Source organism: Adiantum capillus-veneris, chromosome 2 (assembly GCF_014529385.1).
Source record: "Adiantum capillus-veneris isolate H3 chromosome 2, ASM1452938v2, whole genome shotgun sequence".
Classification (NCBI taxonomy): domain Eukaryota; kingdom Viridiplantae; phylum Streptophyta; class Polypodiopsida; order Polypodiales; family Pteridaceae; genus Adiantum; species Adiantum capillus-veneris.
The window spans coordinates 44493777-44517615 of record NC_140932.1 but is presented as its reverse complement, the minus strand read 5'-3'; the positions used below and the strand labels follow the sequence as shown (position 1 = coordinate 44517615).

The 23839-nt window shown below is 42.9% G+C and overlaps 2 protein-coding genes across 6 annotated transcripts; both read right to left on the bottom strand.

The window, feature by feature from the left end:
* Positions 1–16365: 16365 nt before the first annotated feature.
* LOC147462686 (uncharacterized) lies at positions 16366–17265 on the bottom strand. The gene is made up of 2 exons (XM_086484908.1): positions 17128–17265; positions 16366–17054 (listed from the first exon to the last, which is right to left on the bottom strand). Exons 1-2 carry the CDS (start codon positions 17178–17180, stop codon positions 16784–16786), a joined length of 324 nt encoding a protein of 107 aa, XP_086341034.1. The 5' UTR covers positions 17181–17265; the 3' UTR covers positions 16366–16783.
* Positions 17137–23463, bottom strand: LOC147462685 (uncharacterized). Of its 5 annotated transcripts, XM_086484897.1 has the most exons (7): positions 23013–23463; positions 21825–22820; positions 20628–21716; positions 19933–20454; positions 19357–19589; positions 18928–19062; positions 18651–18851 (listed from the first exon to the last, which is right to left on the bottom strand). In XM_086484897.1, the coding sequence occupies exons 1-7, from the start codon at positions 23269–23271 to the stop codon at positions 18651–18653; spliced, it is 3435 nt and encodes a 1144-aa protein (XP_086341023.1). In that variant the 5' UTR covers positions 23272–23463. The 5 variants fall into 5 exon arrangements, with proteins under 5 accessions (XP_086341007.1, XP_086341023.1, XP_086341016.1 ...); XM_086484890.1 differs by lacking the exon at positions 18651–18851 and adding an exon at positions 22872–22900 and having other exon boundaries at positions 19049–19589; positions 21825–22789; positions 23013–23152; XM_086484881.1 differs by lacking the exons at positions 18651–18851; positions 18928–19062; positions 19357–19589 and adding an exon at positions 17137–17231 and having other exon boundaries at positions 23013–23461.
* Positions 23464–23839: the final 376 nt, after the last annotated feature.

Here is a 23839-nt window from a genome sequence, read left to right as displayed (position 1 = left end):
GCCTTAGTATATAAGGTACCTAGGTCATTTTGTTAAAAAGATCATAATCAAAACGTTAGCGCTGCCGTCTACTGTGTGTGAGAGAGAAAGAGAGTGAGCGTGAGCTTTATCCTCTTGCTACGTCCGGCTCGCTCAACACATTGGAGATCCGACTGCACCATTGCTGTAGGCTCGAGGAGAGCTACGCGACAACGCCAAGCATTCCACACGAGACGAAGCGCACACGTCGACGCATCTACGAGCTATTTGTGGTCCTAAGTGTATCAAACGATGTTTGTTTTCTGCGTGCTAGTAGTCTATAGAAAATCGTGGCGACATAAGCTACGCATTGGTACTCATAAATTTCAGTTTTGGGCACTTTCAAAATTCTGCTCTGTCATCCTACGCGTTTTCCGCAGATGGGTTTAGAGTGAGGGTTTTGAGTGTAGAAGCTTAGGGACAAGTGTATCCTAGTGAGGAGATGGTGTTCCTTAAGTTTCGGACGAATCTGGCATGATTAGGTGAGTTACCTTCCGTATGTGTGTATGTGGCTAGGTGGTGTAGTTGAGAGCAGTGAGGTTCTTGATTGTGGTATAGTTGGCCTTCCAGAGTGTTGTATGTGTAGGATGGTCTCAGCCTGACAAGCTAAAGAGATTTCCTCCGTGTGCCTATCGTGTCATCTGTGTCCTCGATTGACATTATGTTGATCTAGGTAGTGTTTGCATGCACTTCATGGGTGTGTGAGTCGCTCCGTCCAACATTGGCGCCGCTGCCGGGGACACAAGGACCTAAGTAGGTTTCCTACTAACACTCGTGTGATGGTTGCTTGATTTAGTTTCGGCTAAAGAAAGCGTTTTTCTTAAGTGGATCCGGAAGAGGATATTCCGCGATCAAGTGGATAGCCAGGAAGCGTGTGTCTTGCCAAGGGTCTGCGACTAGATAGGTTTAGTTAGGATCTGTGGATTAGATTAGTTGTTGGTGGTCGAGTGATTTGTGAGGTGATAAAAGCGTTTACTAGTCCGTGTGTGGCAGTGAAGCGTTTTTTCTACTCATAGATGCAAAACCCCATATAATTTGTAGGAGTAGCTTTAGGTAAGTGATCCGATTCTAATCTAGAGCTATTTAGCACTGAATTATTTGCTAAAGTGCTTGATTGCATTTGAAATCATGGAAAAGTGTTCTTTTGAGGGTAAAAATGCATTAAACAAGCTTTTGTGGATATTTTTGTATGACTGACTGATGTTGTGTATATAAAAGAGCATTTGCAAGGGTTCTGTGAAGAAAACCTGCAATTCTGTAAACATAGACATCCTACGCGTAGGATGTCTCAAGGGGATTTTGGAGACCAAATTTGAAAATTCTGACTGCACTAGTGGGTTCAGAGGGTAGGTTTTACCCTAGTAACATATTGACTTGGGTGTTTTTCCCTATTTTTGTTGACCAAAAGCCAAAAGGCGGAGTCAAAAAACGTAAAATTTCTGAAAAGGCTTAAATTGAGTGATTTTTGCATGTTTTTGCAATTGTGAAGCATACTTGCACTTGCTGAGAGCATAAGGAAGCATCAGGGACACTTTATTCTGAAAAAATAAGTAGTAGACATCCTATGCATAGGATGTCTATAGGATGTCTACAGGGTGATCTGGTGGAAATTTTGAAAATCTGAGGTTACCAGTGTGTTCAGAAGGTAGGTTTTACCCTATTTTCACCTGGAAAGTGGAAATTTGACCAAATTTTGACAGATCAAAGCCAAAAGACGAGAATTGCCAGACATCCTACCCAAATTGTGTCCAAGGCCTAATTTTGAGACCAAACCATAGGATGACTCCATAGGCATGTTCTAATTGTTGTATTGAGTGCATGTGATAAATTTCATCTCATTTGGGTCAGTGAAAGTGAAGATTGAACAGACTTTAGAATTTTTGACTGAAAAAGGCAAGAATAGCTAGTTTTGGGGTCTTTTGACATCCAAATTAAAATCTAAGTATAGCATTGGGTTGGTTGTTGACATCAAGGGGAAGTTGTGGCTCAAGTTTGGGGCAATTCTAAGCACTTAAACATCCTACGCGTAGGATGTCTTCACCATTATTTAGCACTCCAAATCAACCTCTGAGCATACCACAGTGATCAGCACCTTAAGGAGAGTCTGTGGTTCAAATTTGGGGCAATTCTGAGCAGTTAGACATCCTACGCGTAGGATATCTAAGGCATAATTCTGAAACCAAAATTCTATTGTGACCATACCATGCTGTCATATAGCCTTAGATAAGCCTCCTAGGCAAATTTGGTCCAATTTGGAGTTGATTTGACTTGGGAATTCATCAGAACAGACATCAAGCTTTTGGAATAGATTCTTGATCATTTTACCAACCTATAGGTGTCAGAATCAAAAAGTAAAAATAGCTGTGAGTTTAGCACATCAAGGGGAAGCTACAGTGCAAGTTTGGGCTGAAACAGAGCAAAAAGACATCCTACGCGTAGGATGTCTCCAGGGTCATAAAGTGGTCAAAATTCTACTTTGGCCATATAGGGAGGTTCTAAGTGTCTCAAGGATTCCAGAACTTTTTTCAAAAGTGAATTTGGACCTTGTTTGGCCTATTTACCAAGCAAAGACAAGAATTGTCAGACATCCTACTCTTGGAGTGCACTAGAAGCTCTTGCAGCCTAAATCTTGACCTATTGGCATCCAAATTCAATTTTGAGTATACCATTGGGTTGCTGATCACTAGGAGAATCTTGGATCAAGTTTTGACAAAATCTGAGCAGTTAGACATCCTACGCGTAGGATGTCTCCAGCTTGATTTAGGAATCCAAACCAACCTATGAGCACACCACTGTGATCAGCACATCAAGGAGAAGCTGGGGTGAAAATTTCAAGTCATTCTGAGCAAAAAGACATCCTACGCGTAGGATGTCTCCAGGCCATTTTTAGGTCCAAATGAAATTCTGAGCATACTATTGTGTTGCTGGACTTAAGGGGAGTCTCTGGACCAAATTTTGTTAAATTCTGAGCATATAGACATCCTACGCGTAGGATGTCTCTAGGCCAGTTTTAGGGTCCAACTGTACTTTTGACCATAGAGAAGTGTTCACAGTGTCACAGAGATCCCAAATCTTCTTTTAAAAATTGAATTTGGACTCATTTTAACTAGTCTAAACTACATTTCACTGTTTTGGCCATAACTTTCACAAACAGTATCGGATCGGAAAAGTTTTTATATCAAAACGTAGCCTGAGAGCGGCTCTACAGATCTCAGCGAAAAACTTGAACTAAATGTATGTCTACGGCAATCATTTAGGTCATCATTTAGGTCAAATTTGAAAGAAAAAAAAACGTCGTTTGAGGCCTCAAAATTCATCCGCAAGTTAGGGGTGTCTAAAAGCGACAATTTGCGAGAATTGTGACGAAATGGTTGCGGTTTTGGACATAGTTTCGAATTTTCCCTAACCAAAGCACTTGAACACAGTGGACTAAGTCTACTTGAACCAAGCAAAATCTCTTAAGCCCAGAAATCATGTCTACCTTAGATTCAAACGTAGCTTACACAAGCTTGGAGATCCCGACGATAGAGGAATATCCTCCCACAATGGATCTTCCAAACTTGCAATTGATAAAGATCCATCTTGTTGAGAGAGTTTGGATGATTGGTCATGAGAGTGAAGGACTATATAGATACATTGACGACAATGAGGTCAATCATAATGGGGGCTTAGATCCATACCTAGAAGAGATAACCGATTACAAGCTCTTATATGTCTACACATACGCAGTCGACTGTCAATGGAGATCTATAGTTGTCGACAAGTATGGACGAGAATACAGAGTTGTAGAAAGTACAAATCCACAGGCTGTACTAGAAAGAGGTGGATATTTGGTCAATGAAGGACCACAAATGCCTCCACCAAACATGAGTATTCCTATAGGAATTCCAAGAAGAGAGCCACCAGGATTCCCTTCAAGAGTGATAACGAAAGAAGGATTGGGAGAGTCTCTGGTTAGACTTGTAGACAATCGATGAGTTAGACCATCCCAAGTCCAGAAATGGATAAACAAAAAATACTCCGGAGATAAAGATCCGAGAGATCACGTAACGGCTTTTAAAAGAGTGATTAGAGCAGAGGAAGTTTCAGATTTTGCGACACAGTTTGCGGGATTTGGATTGACTCTAGAAGATGATGCAGCTACATGGTTCGACTCGGTGGAACAATGGGATTCTGAGACCTTAGATGAGTTGTTTGAGGAGTTTATTGAAGAATTCTCGCCAAAAGGCATTGCTCACAACACGGTCTCGCAAATCCATAGATTCAAACAGAAAGAGGATGAATCAGTACGCAAAGCATCATTACGGCTCAAGAGATATGTTAAGCTCTGTCCGAGAGCGAAATTACCTACACAAGCACGACTGATGCTGATCTTTATCCAGGGAATGAGACATGCGGGCCTTCATAAGGATCTGCATATGATAAGGAGGATGACGCTAAACGAGTTGATCAAAGAAGCTCTTTATCTAGTGGATAACTGTGAGTCATACAAAGAAAAGGACTTAAAGAGTCAAGGAGATGACACATCCTCTTAGCACAGTGTTTCACAGATAAGTGAGTCCATTGCCAAGCCAACGGCACCTATTGATCAAGAAAAGTTTATCGACGACTTGGTCAAGAGGTTGATTCCTCTTGTAAGGTCTGATTCGGGAGAGCCAAAGTGGTGTGAAATTGAGAGAAAATGGACGAACCATACGGGGGAAGAGTGCTACTATAGCATGGAAAATTCTAGGGAGAGGTATGTACAACCTGTTCCATAAACACCTACTCCACCTAGATACATTACGGGGAATGCGCCAAGACCAGTAGGAGTTTTAAGGCCACAGCTTGTCTTACGACAACAACCTCCGCTGCCAGGTGCTGCCGGTAGACATGAGATACATGCCAATGATGGAAGCATCAAATAAACCAACGCCAGTACCAGCTACAATGTGGAATAGCAACCAAAGTGAGTACTACCCTTCGAAGCAACAAAATGTGAGAGAAACACATGGATTGGTGAGGCCGGTACAACCTCCACCTCCTGGGTTTCAATCGAAAGAAAGAAGGTATGAAATGGATGAAAGGACATTACGATTCATTGCAAATAACGGCTTATCTAGGTCAAAGCTTTCTTATAGCCAAGAGGAAATGCTAAAAGAATCTCCTCAACCAGAGACAGATTGTCACAAAAGTCGTGACAACCACTTAGTCAAACAATGTCCTCAGACGGAGATCACTGAAGTAAATGTCTATTGTCTTGATTGTGGCATCACTCACTTGATCCCCGATTGCCCGAAAAAACCAAACCAAATCACGAAAATCACAACAAATGTATTAGGGATTGTTCAGCTACCTAGTAGCTCAGAAAATGAAAATGTCGTACCAATTCAAGTGGTTACGAGAGCACAAGCTCAAAAGAAAGCTGATGAGAATCCAGAGACAAAGAACACGGAAAGTGACACGAGTCCGAAGACAAATGATGGACCAAAGGCAAACGCACCTAGTCAGAAAACCAAGAGCAAACGAAATAGTTGGAAAGCTAGAAAGACTGGGATGAAAGCACGCAGGGAACGAGAGAAAAAATCCCTAGCTGAGAAGCTTACCGAAGCTGAGGAGAAGATAAAACAACATGAGGAAAAGGAGGCACCTTCTCTTACACAGATGGTTAAACCTCTAGAAGAACCATCCACGGATGAGAAACCGAGAAGTGCTAGTTCAGGAGGATCTGTGTTGGCAGAGAAGGTTAATGAGACATTAGATGCCCTCTTGAAAGCCTATGATGTGAGACTCAAAAACAACCAAACCCAAGAACACAGGTGGATGACATATCCGTATGCGGAACTAGAAAAGCAAAGGTTTGAAATGTGCCAGAAAATGATTCAAACAACCAAGCTTTACTAGAACCACCAGTTGCAAAACCTGAGGATGTGATCCGTGTCATGCCTACACAAGTAATCCCACCAAACCAGGAACTAAAAGAGCCAGATTCTAGTCATGAGCACAAACCAAACCTCAAAGACCCAGCATTAGAAGCAAGGATAGTACTGAATACCACGGATAACTCTTCCGAGGGATTTCACCAAGCTATACCTGAGGCTTGTAAAGAGATAGATGGTCTTGACGAATTGTGGAAACAAGTCAAAGAGACCAATGAAGCCGATGACCTAAGAAGACGAGTAGACAAGACTGGTGATGAACGAGGAGTGTTTCTACCACCAATAGAGGAATTTGAGACTAGATCTCAAATGAATCTAGACGTGCGATCGTATTGGGGCGACAAAGGATTTGTACAATCTATGGATAGTCAACCCCATTCGCTGAGAACACTATCGTCCTACATGGGAGAATACGAGACCAAGTCAGATGTGGTTGCAGTCCCATCATAGAGACTGTCTCCCAACAAGGCCATCGATTCAAAGGGGCTAGTAGATATTCTATCTACCCCAGTCACCTGTACAATAATGTTAGCCGAGTTGCTCAGAATAAGACCAAACATGTGGGCTAATGTGGGTAAATGTCTAGAGAAATTTGGTGTAAAAACCCCAATGACTCAAATCGAGGAAGGCATCAAAGAGCTTGAAATGCCTCAACCAAATACTAGGCTAGTGCCATTAAACAAGGTAGGCGAGTATTACGAGGGAGAAGATGGAAACACCACCCTTCCTATGGAATTCAATAATGTAAAAACCGTGGCAATCCTTGACAATGGAGCTAGTGTGGCCATTGCAACCAAAGAGGTTTGGAAAAAATGGGGAAAACCTGCCTTGATATCCACACGAATGACCCTGCAGCTTGCAGACGGACACGAGGAAAAGCCCCTAGGACTGCTAGAAAAAGTACTTGTTACTTCTTGTGGCATTGAATATGAACACACTTTTGTTGTTGTTGACTTTGGCAAGAAGAACAACTATGACATCATTCTGGGAAGACCATTCATGCGACAATTGAAAATGGTCCAAGATTGGGGTTATGACCATATATACCTGAGACATATGGAAACCATAACAAAGATAAACTTGAGGGACCATAGCTATAGGGATATGACGAGAACACCGGTTGAGGAGTTTGATTCAGCCATAGTAGCAGGATCAGAACTTCCAGCTTGGTTAGGTAAGCCTAAAGAACTGTGGATATGTGGAGCTTCACAATGTGGTAGCTTGAAACGTGAGGAATGTATCCTAGAGCGGGTTATAGAGGATAGGAACTATATCCCAGAACCATTTCCTGAAGAAGAGTTAGAGCCTTTTGGATGGGAACACATCTTGGCTACTCTAGACGTGTGCGCCATGGAGGATGCTCCCACAACAAAGTTTTGTGATGAAAATGGCTATGATGTTGTTCCTTATTTTGCAGTGAGTGTAATCCAGGAAAACGAAGAGAACCAGACATCAACAAGCTCTCGAAATAAGGAGCAAACAAAGAAATGTGGAGAATCAAAAGATGAAGAAGACGATGAGTTCTATGACTCTATAGAACACTTCGAGCTTCCAGAAGATCAACGACCCGGGAATCAATGTCATCACTACACGAATAAAGTGCATCAAAAGTGGATTCCAAAGTCCTCGGTGAAGACACAGCCACCGAAAGCATCCTCATACAGGGCTCCTAATAAGGATGCAAAGACTCAGCTAGGAGGAATACGACCAGAGCAACGAGCTAACAATGCTCTAATCAATGGGCTAGAAAAGTCCTCCAAGAAACTACCACCCACGAGCAAACAGACAGTAACTTTCCACTACTAGCCAAAAAATCAAGGGAAAGTACAAGAAGTCAATCTTGCTGAGGATAGTAGCGATAGTGATGAATCTTACGACATCCCCTATCATCAACTCAGGCCATCACTATCACCAATCCCTTTAGCAACAACCATGACAGGTCAAAAGAACAGGACAACAAGTCAAAGCCAAAAAGCTCGACAAATCTGGATACCAAAAAGCGAGATCGGCCAAAAATAGATATGGATCAAGAAGACAAAGATCTCTAATGACAAATCACAAGATCCAACACCAAAACAAAAACAAGGAAAGCGTGCACGAACGGATAAGAATATCACAAAGTCGCAAGCTTTCACAACTCAGGTTTGGGCCCCAAAGAAGTTGATTCAAGCACAAAAAAATCAGGAATTCATTTGGATTCCAAAACAACTACAGTATCAACTTTCAAAGCCTAAATCCCGTCCCCAACCAAGCGTACAAGGGTTGAAGCAAAGACCACTGTCGACTCACACAACAAAAAGGTGGATCCCAAAGAAGTCTCTTCAAACACAAACGAAGCACGGGCAAGTATGGGTTCCCAAACGAGCATCAGCAACAAAACAGCCAATAATCGCAAAGAAATGGGTCCCAAAGAAGAAGAACAAAACTGCTGTCACAGTGCATCGTCGCTTGAATTCTTACAATTCTTCCTACGATTACAGTACAGTTAGAAGAGAGCAAGTCGCTTCAATCAAGCAACGATATAGGAGCTTCAAAGACCATTACATTGCTTAGAATAGGAAGCCTCGTCAACAAATGCCAATAAGCAAATTGCTTATACCCACATCTTGCACAACATAAATCTTTTCCATGCATTGACTGTGTATGCATAATAGGGCTACATTACAAGGCCTGCATAGGCACAACTTTTAATTGCCCAAGCACAACACATACCCTTTGCGATACCCTGTCGTAAAGGATGACTTCAAATAGGAAGAGGGGAGGCATTCTGAATGCAGACCTAACATTATGACTATTAGAGGGTAATGTTTCGTGAGATGCATTGAATTTTTGCGTTTTATTGGGATAATTTTACGAAATTTAGAGTATATGCCCTCATAGTAGTGTTACAGAGGAGTATGGGGACAAAATCCATATATGAGCCCCTAGGGACATGTGTATAGTGTACATAGCATTTAGATTTCTATTTGAATGATTTTTCTTTTGTTAAGTTCGTTTTAAGATTTTCTTTGTTTATTATTAAGAAAAAATAAACAAAATCCATAATCTACATGAAGAAAAGACTGACGAGAGGCCTGAGCACTACAAAGAGAAGAAGGTACAGGGAAACGATGAAACTTCACAAAGTATGTCTCAGCAGCCACTACAACAGCCGAAGAACTTGTCACAAAGCAGTGTCAACATGCAACCGACAAGTCATACAAGTCAGAGTCGAGTAGCTAAGCCACAAAATGAGTGAGGTGTTAGTCCCAAAGCTTCAAGTAATATTCTCTGTGGTCTAAGCGTCTTAGCTATTCTAGGTACTGCTCAAGCTGGAAGAGTTGAGCATATTTACGTGTGTCGCTCATGCTGGTATAGGTGAGCAAAAGAGTCGAAGTCTAAGTACTTAAGTCTGGTGAAGTGAAGGAGAAGGTCCAAAAGACACTCACATATTGAGCACAGTGAGATACGAGTGGAGAAACTTCTACATCGACAACCCTTCTTGGAAAGGTGGAAGCTATTGAGACATCTTTTGATGTCACATGTGCTACATTTATTCCTCGAAACACCCATCATCTCCTTCTTTCACATTGCATGCTTTTGGTGACAAATTTCTCATATGCATATAGAGTGTCCCATAATTGGCACTTGCATCAGGCACTCTTTCCGTGTTTCACCCAAGCACTCACCTTTCATGAACATGTACTTCACGTTCAACAGCTCAACTCCAATAAGAGCGTATACCAAAGGCATTTTTTTCCCACCGGGTTTTTTCCCGTTGGTCATCCAGGTTTTAGACCCTAATCTAAAGACACCTATCACCATCCTCTTGTACATATTCCTTCTACATCAGCAATAAGGAAATGCTACTCAAATCAATTGACAAATGAATGGGAGCACCAATTTCGGATCATAGCATACTTCTCCTCAATGGCGAGTCGAAGAATGGCCTACAATGACAAAGCTGCAGACAACACTAACAACATGATTGCACAGGAACAAAGAAGTCCCCAATGAAGACAGCAGACATAAAAGTAATCAGAGGATCTCAAAAGATGAATGGTTATGATGATAGATGTCCGCTCTAATGGATCATAATTCTTGTTGTGGTTAGACAAAGTTACAAGCAGTGCAACAGATGAAGCCAAAACGACAGCAAAGACCACATCGCCATCGACAATCAGGTCATGTCGGGGATGACATGAACGCGGAAGGGGGGTGTGTTGACCGCCGGATCAACAACACAACATAACTCAAGTTTCGTACCAAAGTCTTATCTTTTGCGAGTTATGAAATGCTGCGGATTATGGCTATAAACGTCATTTGTAATGAGTAGTTATTTCTAGTTTTAGAAGCCGGGGTGCAATGGCACTTCCAGATTGTAAATACAAAGCCATTTGACCCTTTCAACCCCATTTTTCGTTAAACCTAAGGTAGCCTTAGTATATAAGGTACCTAGGTCATTTTGTAAAAAAGATCATAATCAAAACGTTAGCGCTGCCGTCTACTGTGTGTGAGAGAGAAAGAGAGTGAGCGTGAGCTTTATCCTCTTGCTACGTCCGGCTCGCTCAACACATTGGAGATCCGACTGCACCATTGCTGTAGGCTCGAGGAGAGCTACGCGACAACGCCAAGCATTCCACACGAGACGAAGCGCACACGTCGACACATCTACGAGCTATTTGTGGTCCTAAGTGTATCAAACGATGTCTGTTTTCTGCGTGCTAGTAGTCTATAGAAAATCGTGGCGACATAAGCTACGCATTGGTACTCATAAATTTCAGTTTTTGGCACTTTCAAAATTCTGCTTTGTCATTTTACGCGTTTTCCGCAGATAGGTTTTGGGTGAGGGTTTTGAGTGTAGAAGCTTAGGGACAGGTGTATCCTAGTGAGGGAATGGTGTTCCTTAAGTTTCGTACGAATCTGGCATGATTAGGTGAGTTACCTTCCGTATGTGTGTATGTGGCTAGGTGGTGTAGTTGAGAGCAGTGAGGTTCTTGATTGTGGTATAGTTGGCCTTCCAAAGTGTTGTATGTGTAGGATGGTCTCAGCCTGACAAGCTAAAGAGATTTCCTCCGTGTGCCTATCGTGTCATCTGTGTCCTCGCTTGACATTATGTTGATCTAGGTAGTGTTTGCATGCACTTCATGGGTGTGTGTGAGTTGCTCCGTCCAACAATCACATTTTATGTACAAGCTCAAAAATACATACAAATGGTGCTTTTTATAAAGTTCCATTTTGCATAAGCATTGTTGTGCTCCCATATTTCTAAAACGTGTTTGGTAGTTGACGGATTGTACTATGAGGTTTTGAGTTTTTCCACTAAACAAGGATACTTAAAGATATCATTAGTGTAAAATCAGGGTTCAAAAGCTCGAAAAAACAGTTCCAAGGGTAAAAGCTCGAAATTGAAAGCTCGCAAAAATAAAATTCCCCACCTATTCCACCTTGCGTGATCTTCTGCCATGGCTGCTCTTCGTCCTAGTGCGAGCATGTATCTTTTTGGTTTTCTAAAAGAAGCCTTAGAGGAGAGTCGAGTTAGGCATACTTTCAATGTTTTCAGTGATGATTAATACTTACTTTGAATGTTATTTCGATTTTAAAATATTAATGGATCTTTTTATTTCACCTTTCGTTTCAACCGACATGTCTTGACTTTTCTTGGATCATACTGTTTTAGAATGTTAAGGTGAAGCTTCACCTTACATGATTCTAGTAAACACGCGCACACACACACACAGAGATATATATATATATATATCGGTACATGTGAGGCTTTGAAATGAACGGTGAAATAAAAAGAACTCATTAGTATATATACATGTACCAACTTTTCTTGCATTCTATAGCTTAATTCCAATACGTGTTCGGGAAAGCTTTTTTTCTAAGCGGTCGACTCTCGTGCATGTAAAGATGTAAATCTAAACAAATTTGCAAGATCTTGAAGTAATTTCTTATTGATTTTTTTCCCTTTACCATTGCTTGTAACCTGCTAATCTCCATTTTCAATTAGCTAAAGGCTAAGTTAAGGCATACGTTTCCTGAACACCAGTGGCCAAGTTTCCTACTTGCAAAGAAGTGAACCGAAAATACTAGCAAAAATTTTGAAATTTACAAGATTTTGAAAGTAATTTCTCACATACTTCACCGGTTTTTCTTCCCTTTACCATGATGTGCAACCGGCTAGTCTAGATTTTCAACCGGCTCAAGGCTAAGCTGAGGCAATTCTTTCTCAAACATTGATTCTAGTTAAAGTCAACCTAATAATTTCATCACTTTCTTATTGTTTTAGAAAGCCACCGAGACCCTCACTTGTTCTACGCAAACTGCATGTGGAGAATCCTCCTCTTCTTTTTATTTTCAAACTTGACCAGAATTTTTTTGGCTCGCTTACAATTCTATTGCTTGGAATCTTGATAGATTCCTCAAATTCCTTCTTGCAACCATGCAACCCAGAGCAAAACTGTGGTAGAACGCTAAGATTCAAACTCACGACAATATCATCGAAGTAGTCAACCTCCTTCAGGTGATTCGTTGAAATTTTTAAAAAAAAACGTCTCCCAGATCAGGGGCTCTCGTCGACGGCCCCGCTATCAGTTGCCTCCCTCAAACAAGCCCTCACGGCCTGCCTTGCAAACAAGGCCTCACAGCCTGGAGCATCTCCTTTGAGTATCTAGATGAGCAACAATTCACGCAGAGGGTGAGATGAAGAGATGAGCTCAGAGTCAGGAAAGTGAGGATAAATGAGTCAAGTCACAAAAGTATCAGCTCTTGACATGCCTCGCATCTTTGTAGATTCGCATTGAAAAGGTCATTTCCAAAATTATGGAGACATACTACTACATAATGGATTCAAGGTGAAATAACCAACATATTACAAACTCGGCTCTTAGGGCCAGATCGCACTAGGGAAGTGTGGGAAGAGTGGGGGGAGAGTATGCACGGCAGGCTCAATATCACCATTCCCCTCCACTCCCTCCACTGCTAGAATCTGGCAACCATTGACGGCCAGGAATGGTCAGTGGCAGGAATGGTCATCCACTGACCATTCCTAGCTCCCAGCATCTGCCAGTCGCCATGTGGTCGCCCTTTCTTTCAAGAAATGGTCGCTGAATGACCATTCCCTACACCGTAAATTGAAAGAAAAAAATTGTGTGCGCAACATATTAGAGTTGGGTACCCCTATGCACGAGCAGTATTAGTGACTTCAATCATTTTAGGGTTTCAACATATTAGAGTTGGGTACCCCTATGCACGAGCAGTATTAGTGACTTCAATCATTTTAGGGTTTCAATGGTATTTTACCGATATACACGGTGTGTATTTCGTGCAGCTATCCAATGATAATCCGCGCACTCATTTGGGTGCTCTTTCTACAGCTTGATGTGCACAATTTGCTCGGCTTTCCTCACATAGTTGGTGGTTAACAGAAACCAGTTCAACTACAACAAAATGGGACTTGACACTAAGGTGAGATCAATATTTTTCACCCACCACGCATGCCTACATCTACTTTGTTACATTCCAAGCATTGCGCGGGAAAAAGTGCCTCGGCTTAAAATCATGCCTCTTTAATCCTGGTTGAGAGGAAGAGTAAAAGGAAATATCCCCCTTAGATTTGAGAGGACAGTGTAAAATTAGTAAAAATTAGCTCAAAGTTTCAAATTTCCTCTTGGAAAATCCATAAGAGGAATTGGGGGATCGTTGCGAAAATTATTTTTCCCAGACACTAAAATTGCATTGAACAATGCTTCTTGAACAATTGCATCGAGCAAAGCTAACCCAAAATTGCATTGAACAATGCTTCTCGTCTCACCCTGTCAAATGAGGTGTGAATTCAACATTATACTACCCTGGACAGCAGGCTGCTCTTATGGCTCTCTCTGAATTTGTATCCAAATTGATAAGAAAATCCCACAAATTGCCATAAACAAATATTAAAATATCAATTTGTACGCCTTTCACCTTGTTCTCTAAGGCCTATTTTAACAGGCCAATAACTGTAGAAAGATGACCTCAGCTTCCTGCCACCTCTCGGACCAATGGCTGACCTGAGGATGTACAAAAATTACTACAAAAACCTGGTTACATTAAAAAGCCCTTTCAAAAACTTTTACTATAGGAAATAAACTAGCAAACAATGTCCGACAAGTTAATGCTCTATGTGTCAACAAGAGAATATCTATCTAGCTAATATCTAAATACCATAACAAACTTAGTATCAACAAATTCATCTCAATTCAATGCCATGAGGGTCTACCGGCGTAACAGAAAGGTGTGTTTTTCTTAAAAAGGAAGTCTTCCCAACTCTGCAAAACAGGTGGAAGTTTTTGTAGCATGCCACCATGGTTTCTCTAGAAAAGAAGATTCATTCACAGCTTGGATGACGTACTTGAGAGGAGTTGTAAGTCGAGACGAGATAAGAAACTCCGAAGCGCTTTACAATGTTGAGGACATCTAAGAGAGAAGGCAGATATCAAGTAAAAATGAGGAAGGAAGAATATCAGCAATGTCGCACTTCGTTTCATTGTGAGTGCAGAGAGAAATGCAATGAAATGAAATGTTATATTTATGTCTTCAAAAGGCCAAAGTGACCTATGAGACCAGAAAGTTACAATGTGGTGGATCTGATACGAACTCCGAGTAACAACATAAAAATACTATAGAATCCTAAGCTGCTAGATGTGAGCTAAGCAGCTAGCTGGGTTTGTGGAGGATATGGGTAGGGGGTGAAGTGAGTGGGGGGCTAAGACAACACAGTGTGGATGTATCCTCAAAAAGAGCTAAATCACAGGAGATCCAACGATCGAGGCAAATCTCATCAATCTCCTCCATGGTCAATAGTCTAACTTAGCATCTTGCATGTCGGCCCAAAGTGATCCGAATCCTCTGATGCAACCTCTGTCGATGCTATGTAGCCCTCCGCAATCGTAGGCCTCTACATAGGCATTTGGAACTCCCTAGCTCGGTCGCTCGATTTGACCGGGCGTCGTGCATGTCGGGCCAACATGATCTAAGTCCTCTGATTCAACCTTCGTCAATGCTATGTAGTCCTCCGCAATCGTGCACATCTAGATCTCCCTAGCTCGATCGCTTGATCGATCAACGTGCCTCTGGTGTGAGGAGAATGTGGGCTCTGCTGTGGCAATAGCTCCTCCAGGTGCCTAGTATTTGCTCTATCTAAGCCGGTGATCCGTCTTTGAGACTATCTAGCCTCTCCTCATTAAAGATCCTCGTACCCCTTGACTCTAGAGACGGGTCCAAAGCCCTCTCTGGAGAGGCAAAGGAAGTGGCCTCGTATCTCATAATAGACTGAGCAATGGCATGTGTAGTTCAACTTTATCTCAAGCTCCATGTGACACAAGGGGCGCATGTCCTAGCCTCTGCCGGTACTCCGTTGATCTCCCAGTCTCAACCCGAAGCTGGTGTGTAGATGTGTGTATGAAATATGTGGCCAATAGCACATCGTATCCCATGAGACAAGCGGGTGTCCATGTATCTGACTCTCGTCACAAAGAAGATGTTCTCTGTAGAAAGCCACCTTCGTGCCCAGCTCTTGTGCTAGATGTATCCATGTCCTCCTGGTGTCTAGCTGAGTAGGGTCCTTGCGGATGAGCCTAGTGATCTCGGACTGTGTAATAGTCAAAAAGGGTGGATCCAATGAGTGCTGAAAGGGGGGCAATCTGTCCATGCTGAACCCATGTACCTTAAACCATGATGTCATCTCCCCATACCACCAACATGCTTAATCTCCTTGCATGACTACCTATAGGCAGGACTCCAGTGGTAGGCGAGCATATGTGTCTCTTGGAAGGTCCCAGAGGCGGTGTATAAATAAGACTGATCTGGTGAGCGCCTCAACCACTAGTGGGGTTGGGGGGGGGGGGGGGGCAGCTAGCTCTGCTCAGATAATGTCACGTGGTACTGAAGCCTTGGCTCTAATAAGCCACGAGATCATTTAGACCATAGGCGTCTCTATGTTACACACACACACACAGAGAGAGAGAGAGAGAGAGAGAGAGAGAGAGAGAGAGCAAAACTATCTTGGTCTCGGGGTGGAGAGGCTAATCAAGCCCTTTCCCCGGTGTAAGTAGTTAAGGAAAATAAAATTGTCAATAAGCTAAGATGGCTTGAACTCTTGCGATTGAAAAGAAATAGGGAGCAGCAATACCAGAACTAGCAATGCAAAACCAGTGGCAAAGTACATAATAATGAAATCATGTTCCAAAACCTCAGAAGTGATATTTACCACATGTAAAACGCAATACAATTCTATTAACCCCACAAATTTGTCCGATCAGAAGGCAGAGCCATAAATATAGAGCATAATCCAAACTCATCTACTTAAACAGGTGTTCCGTGTTACCCCCATGCAAAGACAAAAGTCAGGGCAATTCAAAACTAAAAAAGCCCTTGGTGCTGTCCACTTAAAAATTCAGTTGTACTCCTCTTCATGGAACCGCTCAGACCATTAGCATGACATCTCAGAAAATACATTTCCCGTGTTCCAACAAGAAACATCAAACACTGAAGAGTCTAGAAGCAGCTAAACTAAACTGCAGTCCACTCAAAATCGATGCACCTAGACAAATGCCTCATAAAGATACATGACAAAACTCCCCCGAGGGACTAAGGCTGTAAACACACTCAAAACAATGCCTGCCCAGCATTTTTGGGTACGGACAGGTATGCATTACGCACCGAGTACGCATTATTTTATGAAAGAGTAAGTTTCACCAGGACCTGCACGTAGCCTATTGGTTCGACGGCTTGTTTTAATAAGCTGGCAGGAGCTAAACACCTGCCCGAGCTTGGGCAGGGGATCATCGCTGCCCAAAATTGTCCAGTGCCAATTTTGGGCTGCAAATTCACTTATGCCGACTGGCTTCTGTGTCAACACACCCGAGTTTGGGCGGGTGGTGTGCAAGCAGCCAAAGCTTCTTTGAAGTGGCTACAAGAAGCACATCGCAATACATCCTGTACACCCCTTCCATGTAGGCTCCAAATTCTTTCACAAGAAATCCACATTTGGGTCTGTCAAGCAGGCAGATGGCTCTCTCATCAAGCTGCTCACAAGAGCTTGCTACTAAAAGCTTTGCAAAGGTGAATATCTCAATACAGAATATGCTGCATTGAAGCCTGTTCATTAGAAAAACTCATCAGAAGACAGAAAGGTTTCACATAATTCCAGCTCTAAACAAACAGCAAATACCTTTGCAAGTTATTAAAATTCATCCTTGCACGATTGGCCACTTCTGGGGCCATAAATATCTATCTGAGCTGCACCGCATCGCGCCAATGCTCTCCATTCTCAGGCTGCATCACCGACCAGCATTCTTGTCAGCAAGCACCTTGCAACACCTTTTCCTTCTATATCCCTCTCATCATGCTCCCACAAGGTCACACAGCTAAAAATATAATAAGGCTAGCAGCAGAAACAACTCCATTGACACCACTATTGAAGGAGGCTGCAGGGAAGAAACGCCATTTTATCTACTACAAGATTCCCTATTGCCACTATACATTTGTGCAAGAGCGATGCCTGCCTCCACCAAACAGCCTGGATCTCTCTGGAGGGCTGCCATGACTGGCTCGAGAGTCCTTTCCAGTACCAATGCTTTCATTCTGTATCTGCCATCCAAGACACGCGGCAGACCTCCCTGGCCAGTAGCCACTAATAATAGTTGAGTCCTGTGCCCTACATTCTCCACAATCTTGAGCACTCTCAAAGTTTGCCTTGCGATCGAAGCAGACACGCTGGCCAAAACCCTACAATTGGATGCCTCACGCGTAGTGACTGCAGCAGAACACAAACCCTCATCAGCTTAATCATCCTCATGATTCTCGGTTAGACTGTAAGACAGCATTTGACGGTCATTGGCCAATAATGCTTTTACGGGCCAGCAGCACTAAACGGTACTTCAGCAGAAGTTCTCTGTGGGGAGAGTGGAAACATTGCCACTGTTACGACCAGAAGCTGGCTGTGACAAAAGAGACTGACCAAATAGCTTATCATCCATAACCTGTATCTGAATTTTTGAAACTGCTTCAACTTTCAACAATGCTTGGATCCCTTCAGATAGACCCCGTTGTGACTTGGAGATAATAGATGCAACCCTTCACATAGAACCTACTGCACCTGAGAGTACGTGGACTTCTCAGAATCATACTGTTTCAAGGCATCAGTGTAAACGTTGGTGACTTGTATAATTCCGTTCAAGACAGCCATCTGCTGCTACTGTTGCTGCTTATCGTAAAAAGCAACATTCGATGGCTGTAGATGAGAAGCTTGACTACTGACCTGCTTTGCCGGAGCCTGTTGCAGATGCGCTTCCTGCTGTTGCCAATGGAGCTGAAGACCTGAAGGTGCTGTGAATGCTGCTGTTGCTGTAAGAGGGATGGAGACAAACAGCGCCCTTGATACAGATCGGCTTGTTGCTGTCGCTGCTGATAATCAGCTATGGTCCTGGTTCCAAAGGAAAGCTGTGTGCCAATACCATGTTTGCTTCCTTCTAAAACTCGGTTCGCAACTTGGCTGAGAGCCTGTATGAACCTCATGCTGCCTTAGCATTTGCTTTAAATGACTATGGAAGTCCTTGTTTAGCAAGGATCTGATGCTGCTGGTCTTCACAAGAAGATCCGGTAAATACTGTTTCAAACTGGTTGTAGTTACTTGCTGCTGCAGTCGCTGCTGATGCTGGTGAAGTAAAGTCTGTAGATTAGCCTCTGATTGCATTAAAGCATATATCGTTTATGGAGCTGCTGGACCACAGGTGGCGAATGATCTGGAGGCACTTGCAATGCAGACGGTAAGGGAGAGGACTGTTGAAGCTGATATTGCTGCACTGGTTGCACGAGTAATGCACCCTGCTGGGGCTGTTGAAGCCCAACCGGCTGCACCTTCGCAGATTTCGGATGCCCACAACTGATGAGGACCTTGCAAGGTTAAAGCAAATATTGCCGGTTTTGAAAAGTGATTTATGCAACTGTCCTGAAGACTGGCAAGTTTTACCAGGATCCAGCACTGGAAGTTGCTCACATGAGAGCTGGAAGCAAATCTTGCACATGCAGCTGCATGAACCCTTCTCTCCACCATCAGAATTTGCGCAAGCTTCCTGCTTAATTTCATCATCTTGTAAGCACAAACCTGACTCGAAGGCACTCATTTTAAGTGAAACACAGACCTGATTACCTACTCCTTGCAATGCCTCCAAGGCATTAGCATCTTCAGGGTCTTAACTTTCCTGAAGAAGTACAGCAGGCACCACAGATTCAGGATCTGCAACAGTATAATTGACATCTGTGCACTGCCATTGTGGAAAACCTACTTCTGCACCAGTAATATTATATTCTTTTCGGATACCACAATATTGGCCCTTGAAGTCTGTAGGATGGCTTGATGGTGTTTGACAAGTTCATCTAAACACAGATGCCTACGAACCTTCCTGAAATATGATTGGCACTGCAACTCGTTTCTAGTACCAACATTCCGTGCAATACTATCAAAATCTTTTCCAAACATGAGTACAGCATTCAAAAACAATTTTGTTTCATTGTCGGTCCATTCAGTATCACAGGATGCCCTTGCTCTCGAGTGCGCACCATTACACTCACTATGCCTTAAACCTTTCACAGAAAACTGTGTTGAAGATACCTTTATGCAGGCTGGTGTGGCTGCACAAATAAGCACCACACCATAAGAAAAACAACAAGCATAACCCTATCCACTCATCGATCAACTACCTTGATCTGTAAGCATTCGTTAGAAACAACACCTTGTCACAAGCAAAGAAGTGTTAGGTACAAGTAACAAACACAGCCAAAATTACTTTCATTGATTTCCAAATAATTTAAGCTTGGCACAAACAGAACACAGAAACAGGTTTGGTCTGGAATTCTTTCTTAATTATACTGAAATGTCATGTATATTGTACAAATGCAGTATAGTATAGTACAGGTTGTGGGTTTCAAATGTGAAGCTACAGCAGAAAATGCAACCCTCATGTGGATCGCTTACCTAGACCACAGTAGGTAGGCTTAGTGGTGGGTGCAGACATTGCAGCTGCAACTGCAGCAACCAATGAGAGGCCATCCAAGCAAGAAGTGTTCTCTTCACAGAACCTACTAAGATAGAACGCAGATTGCTCAACACTGTGCTTCTCCAGCTGAAATCTGCAATGCTTTTGCAGCCGATGTTTCTGATGCACCTTGTCAAACTCCTGAGTCTTCCGGTTTCTATAATAAAACTCTACACAATCAGCTACAGTTTTGTGTTCTAAGAGCGATGCTATTCTCCGAAAATCCTTCCCAAATAAAGAGTAATTCTCCAAGAAAAGATTCTTTTCCTCCTTTGACCATGGGTTAGAGAACTTGCGCTCCTGCTCTGCAGAAATAGGATCATCAACCAGGCCATTCTTCGCCTCAAAATTGTGAAGCTCTCTCTCCCTTCCCAAAAGCATTTGTGGCATCCGCAAAAAACCTCTATTGTCTTCACTAACTTTCAATAAATTAGCCGAGTGGACCTCCTCAGTCTTCAAAACTGTAGAACCAATAATAAATCTTAAAATCAAAAGAGGTGAGACATACAGTAAAATTAGGCCAATTGTATAAAAGACTACAACTGCTGACACCCAAAAAGGGGCCCCCTGAACAATGTATCAAACTACAAAACATCAAAAATAACCACAATCTGCAATGTGAGCAATGTCCTACCAGAATTGAACCACGATTCAAGAGAAGATTGCTGGGCAATAGGTTTTGATTCATCTCTGTGTTGAACACTCATTATATTAGACCTTTTCCCTCTCTGTATTCCAAATTGACCTCCACACTGCTTTTGCTTCCGAGTTTCTTTATGAGCTCTGAACTTGACAGCCAGAACCTTCTCCACAAAATTAACTGACATTTTCTCTTCCGCAACTTTGGCTTGAAGGTGCTTCTTTTTCCTGGAATGGCTCTCTACATTGAGTGTCCAAACATCTGATTGCTGTGGACTGTCATACAACCTTCCACACTCCAAAATTGCTGATATTTTGGGTGAATTCAGATGAGCTAAGGAAGATAAGGACATTTCAGCTGTGTGAGTGTTTAAGACTAGAATCGACTCGACAAGGCCCAAATCCTTATCTATGCTGGTCAGCTCCACATCAGGCCTCAAAAGTCCGCTCTCATATTGAACCTTCTCACCTGGTTGTATAGCAGGCAAACTGACACCATCAGGCACATGATTCCTGCCCCTGTCACTCTGGGTAGTTTCTGCAACCTCTGGCAGTTGCATGTGGGCATTGTTGATGTCGATCAAAGGTAGATTTTCAGCAGATGCGACCCCAATGACTGACAAATCCTCAGAGTGTGTCAGCAGAGTTTCTGTAGCAGAAACACTAGTATCACATGACTTGACTCCACACACCTCAATTTTCAAGTTAGAGATATTGCAAACGCTATGTTGTTCTACTTTTTCTCCACCATTATCAAGCTTAACCAACTCCTTTTCCAGTCGATCAATTTCTTGTTCGACCTTCTCCACATGGTGAGTGAGAACATCTTTTGACAATGTTGGTCTCTCTCTCCGAAAACTTGAAAGGAAAACTTGGACTTCATGTAAAATGGAGGCTTGCAGAACAGAAGTTGGAAAATCCAGATCTTCCCTCGGTGAAATGCTCGGACCCAATAGCTTGGCATTCTCATTGCTTTGATCCTCTAAGTGCTCCGGTAATGAATGCTTATGAATTCTCGTACAATGATTTATGGCCAAGTCCTTGGGTGTAACTGCCCTCTCGAATTCACAACCACTTAGATTACCTGCACAAAGTTCAAAACATTCATGTTTGTTATCATGATGTTTTTGTAAAAGTTTGTTATCATGATGTTTTTGTAAAAAAAAAAAATTGCAAAAACTGACGCAATCACCTGAATCACAAGAGTCCTGTTCACGATGTTGGTCGTGCACAGGTGAGAAGCTACTATTCTCTGTAAGACGGCTTTGACAATCGGGCGAGGCAGGCACGATCTTGTGAAACTCTACGATTGCATGAAGGCCTTCAGGATGGTCTTCTTCTATCTTTTCCTTTTCATACTTTGCAAGGCCTTGACCCCAAGTTAAACGGGGCCTTTTCTTGGGGGGCGTAGACCCTGCACCGAAATCATGATTGACTTGATCCGAGAAAGAATTCTGAGGAGCAAGCTGAAAAGGTGGTGATGAAGACCAAGGCTGTTCCAGCTGAGTGGGTACAGCACCAATATCCTTTGAATTACTCGAAGGAGAACAAGGTGAATGTGATGACAACCCACCCAAAAGCCTACGATCCCGCGTCCTCCAACCATTCCTGTAGTGCTGCTTGTCACTAGCCCTTAAAGCATCTGGGAAAGCCAATTCCCTAGTCAAGGATCTTCCATATCTGTCTACTCTTGCCTCCAACAATTCTGCGTCTCCCGCATTCCAATCCTTTGAAGATTGAAGTTTAGGGAGAGAGTATGTTCTCCTATGGTACTCAGGCCTGCCCCCAAACTTATCCTTATCTCTAAAAGACATATTCCGAACACTGGGTGAACTATTGAACTTCGATCTATCATGTTCCCAAAGAGGCCCTTCGCGCGTATTCTGCATGGCATAATCCCTTAGTGGTGGATCAAATCCAGGGCTTCTGTCAAAGCAGGGACTCGAAGCAGGCCTAATTGCGGGTGGTGAGAGATGAGAACCTCTCAGGTGGATTCCATCAGCTTCTTTGCCTGGTTTTTCCATGCTGAGGCTGCTACTGTACCCTGGGCTTGGCCCACCAGATGAACTAAATAGGTCTCTTTCAGCCTTGCTGTTTTCTGGAGGCGACCTTACAAGAGAGGGAACATCCAAAGGCTTGCATGCGCCTCCTCCATACCTGTTCAATTCGTGAGTTGAACCATGCCTACCTGGAAAACCCATATAGCCAAGAAACATCCCTCATAAGGAAAAGCACAAACCTTAAATACTCTGAAGCCACCAAGAAAACCTGCAGCGACAGTAGGAACCACTCTAATTGCTCAAAAAAAGGATTCCATGCTAAAGCATGAATCAGCTTAATCTAACGCAAATCAGAGGGAAAAAAAATGAGAGAAGCATACCTGGATCCCTTCTTTTTGAGGAACCTGAAGACCCTACGTTGGAAAATAAGGAGCTGGAAGATCTGGTGGAGGAGGCTCGTGCATCCATAGCCCAAACCCTCTTCGCAGGGCCGTATTTATCTCTGTCTGCGCAGTCAAACTTGTCCCTGGGAAAAGCTTGCCTCTCCCACATGTCTGAGGGGGAGTGGTCGACGGAGGATGGGTCTCGCAGGCGCCGAGTAAGACCAGATCGTGCATCTCCACAACCGTTGCTATACATCTGCCTCTCGGTCAGCGACCTTATGGCTTGAGCAGTCGCAATAAGAAAAGATAGCCATACCCGCTGAAGGAAGTGCCCGTCCTGAGCAGCATCTTGTAAACGCAGAATTAGGGTTAGGGTAAGGGAGAGCTGAGAGAGGAGAGCGAGGGAACAAAATCGAAGGAGGGACCTCAGCCGACCGAAAAAGAATAGACCAAACTTTAGGCCAGAGACCCTTTTCAGTTCACGTTTCCACGGGGTAATAAATACAACATGCAACTTTTTTGGTTTTACAAATTGACAAGTGTGTCTGTGCGCGCGTGCGTGCAGAGGCACTATGAAGAGGTCATGCCCACTTTCATAGTCTGCTCTAATTACACAAACATGTGCATACGCAGATGCACATACACATTACAACTCTTACTCGTACGAGAGTGGTTACAAGAACACTAAATTGTGTCCAAGCTAATAAAATATGTCAAAGTGGAAGTCAAACTCGACCACTAAACCGTGAGACTGTAAAACTGCAGATACATATAAAGCATAGCGAGAATCTGGGAAAAATCTAAAAGAGTTTTCCTTGAAAACA

Bases quoted from the DNA above. Each gene is read 5' to 3' on its own strand.
- LOC147462685 (XM_086484897.1), bottom strand. From the start codon at position 23,271: ATGTATAGCAACGGTTGTGGAGATGCACGATCTGGTCTTACTCGGCGC. The intron at 22,821-23,012 runs GTATGCTTCTCT...TGGGTTTTCCAG, and splicing joins CTCAAAAAGAAGGGATCCAG to GTAGGCATGGTTCAACTCAC. The intron at 19,063-19,356 runs GTTCGTAGGCAT...CCTTCGAGTCAG, and splicing joins GCCAATCATATTTCAGGAAG to GTTTGTGCTTACAAGATGAT.
- LOC147462686 (XM_086484908.1), bottom strand. From the start codon at position 17,180: ATGGCCCCAGAAGTGGCCAATCGTGCAAGGATGAATTTTAATAACTTG. The intron at 17,055-17,127 runs GTATTTGCTGTT...TCTAATGAACAG, and splicing joins AATTTTAATAACTTGCAAAG to GCTTCAATGCAGCATATTCT.